General features: G+C 39.4%; 1 protein-coding gene across 1 annotated transcript; it reads left to right on the forward strand.

Moving 5' to 3' along the window:
* Positions 1–711: 711 nt before the first annotated feature.
* Positions 712–1,346, forward strand: LOC106476401 (transcription factor Sox-8-like; the record flags this gene model as incomplete). The annotated part of the gene is made up of 1 exon (XM_013937062.2): positions 712–1,346. A coding segment is annotated over exon 1 (389 nt), but the record flags the coding sequence as incomplete, so codon positions are not given.
* Positions 1,347–1,678: the final 332 nt, after the last annotated feature.

The following is a 1,678-nucleotide window of genomic DNA, read 5'->3' on the forward strand; positions in this document are numbered from 1 at the left end:
CCAATCGTGGCGCCATCTTTTGGATTTCTAGAAACTAAATATACACTCGCTTTTCTAAGTACTATTTAAGATTTCTTTGCTAATGTATTTCTATTGCCAATAAACTACAATAGTCAGCCACATAAAACATACAGCGTTATTATGTATTACAGTTACGTTGAAAGTGGAGAAACCATGGCAAGCCTGGTGGTCGCAGGTTCGAATCCTCGTCACCAAACATGCCAGCCCTTTCGGGCGTGGGGCGTTTTAATGTAACGTTCAATATCACTATTCATTGGGAAAAGAGTAGCTAAAGGGTAGGCGGTGGGTGGTGTTGACTAACTGCATTCCTTCTAATCTATCACTGCTAAATTAGGGACGGCTAGCGCAGATAGTCCTCCTGTAGCTTTGCGCGAAATTCAAATCAAAACTTAAAACAAACAAACCATGCGTATCTAATCGCAGTGCAGAAAGTTTCTGGCATTTATAAAACCACGAAGGTTAGATTTGAAAAAAATATAATACCTAAAACAGTAAATAAGAACAGAAAGGAACGTAACTAATAAATTATTGAAGCTAAAATTCTATTTAAACAATACCATTTTAAACTTGTCGGTTTAGTGTTTTCTTTTAGTGATTACCGTTTATTTAATAGATGTATTTGTTGCACCAATATATCATCAAGAGTAGGGGGCGTGTTAATGACGTCGTGGGACACGGGAGTTGGGAATCACTTCCGCTGCGACGAACAAGAACTCCAGACGTTGTATTATCTCTCTTACTCTTAACAGTCTGTCGAGTAACTGCAAGAAATCCTTACACCAGCGTAACCCAGGCAACCAGATCAACACCTGAGGAAGTGGTCTTACAGAGGAGAAATCTCTGCGTTAGAAGAACTACAATATCAAATAGTTTAAATTTCATGTAACAGAAAAAAAAAAGAAATAAAAAATATATATAGATTTTATTATACTTATCATGGCTCTCCCGTCAGCGAAGAACGAGCATGTGGATACAAAGATGACGTCAGAATCGAGTTCAGAAAGCAAACAAGGTTGTTTACTGAAAGATCAAGGACTAGAAGATCTAGTGAAGGACGTCACGGCCTCGACCAAGGAGTCTCTAGAAAATAAAGCAGGGTTTCCACCATCCATACACGATGCCGTGTCTCGGGTACTGAAAGGTTACGACTGGACATTTGTGCCCACTCCAACAAAGCACAATAATTCGGACAAACGGCGACCTTATGTAAAACGCCCTATGAACGCCTTTATGGTCTGGGCCCAGGCAGCTCGACGTAAACTAGCCGGCCAATACCCTCACCTTCATAACGCTGAACTTAGTAAGACTCTGGGACGATTGTGGAGGTAAGCCTAATCTAGACCTTGAACTGAACTTATTTTCCAATCAGTTCTAGTTTTTGTTCTTCTATAATTGTGGAGGTAAGCCTAACCTAGACCTTGAACTGAACTTATCTTCCAATCAGTTCTGATTTTAGTTCTTCTATAATTGTGGAGGTAAGCCTAATCTAGACCTTGAACTGAACTTATCTTCCAATCAGTTCTGGTTTTAGTTCTTCTATAATTGTGGAGGTAAGCCTAACCTAAACCCTGTACTTAACTTATCTTCCAATCAGTTCTAGTTTTTGTTCTTCTATAATTGTGGACCTTGAACTGAACTTATCTTCCAATCAGTTCTG

This window comes from Limulus polyphemus, unplaced genomic scaffold (genome assembly GCF_000517525.1).
Source record: "Limulus polyphemus unplaced genomic scaffold, Limulus_polyphemus-2.1.2 Scaffold10465, whole genome shotgun sequence".
In the NCBI taxonomy this organism is placed as follows: Eukaryota; Metazoa; Arthropoda; class Merostomata; order Xiphosura; family Limulidae; genus Limulus; species Limulus polyphemus.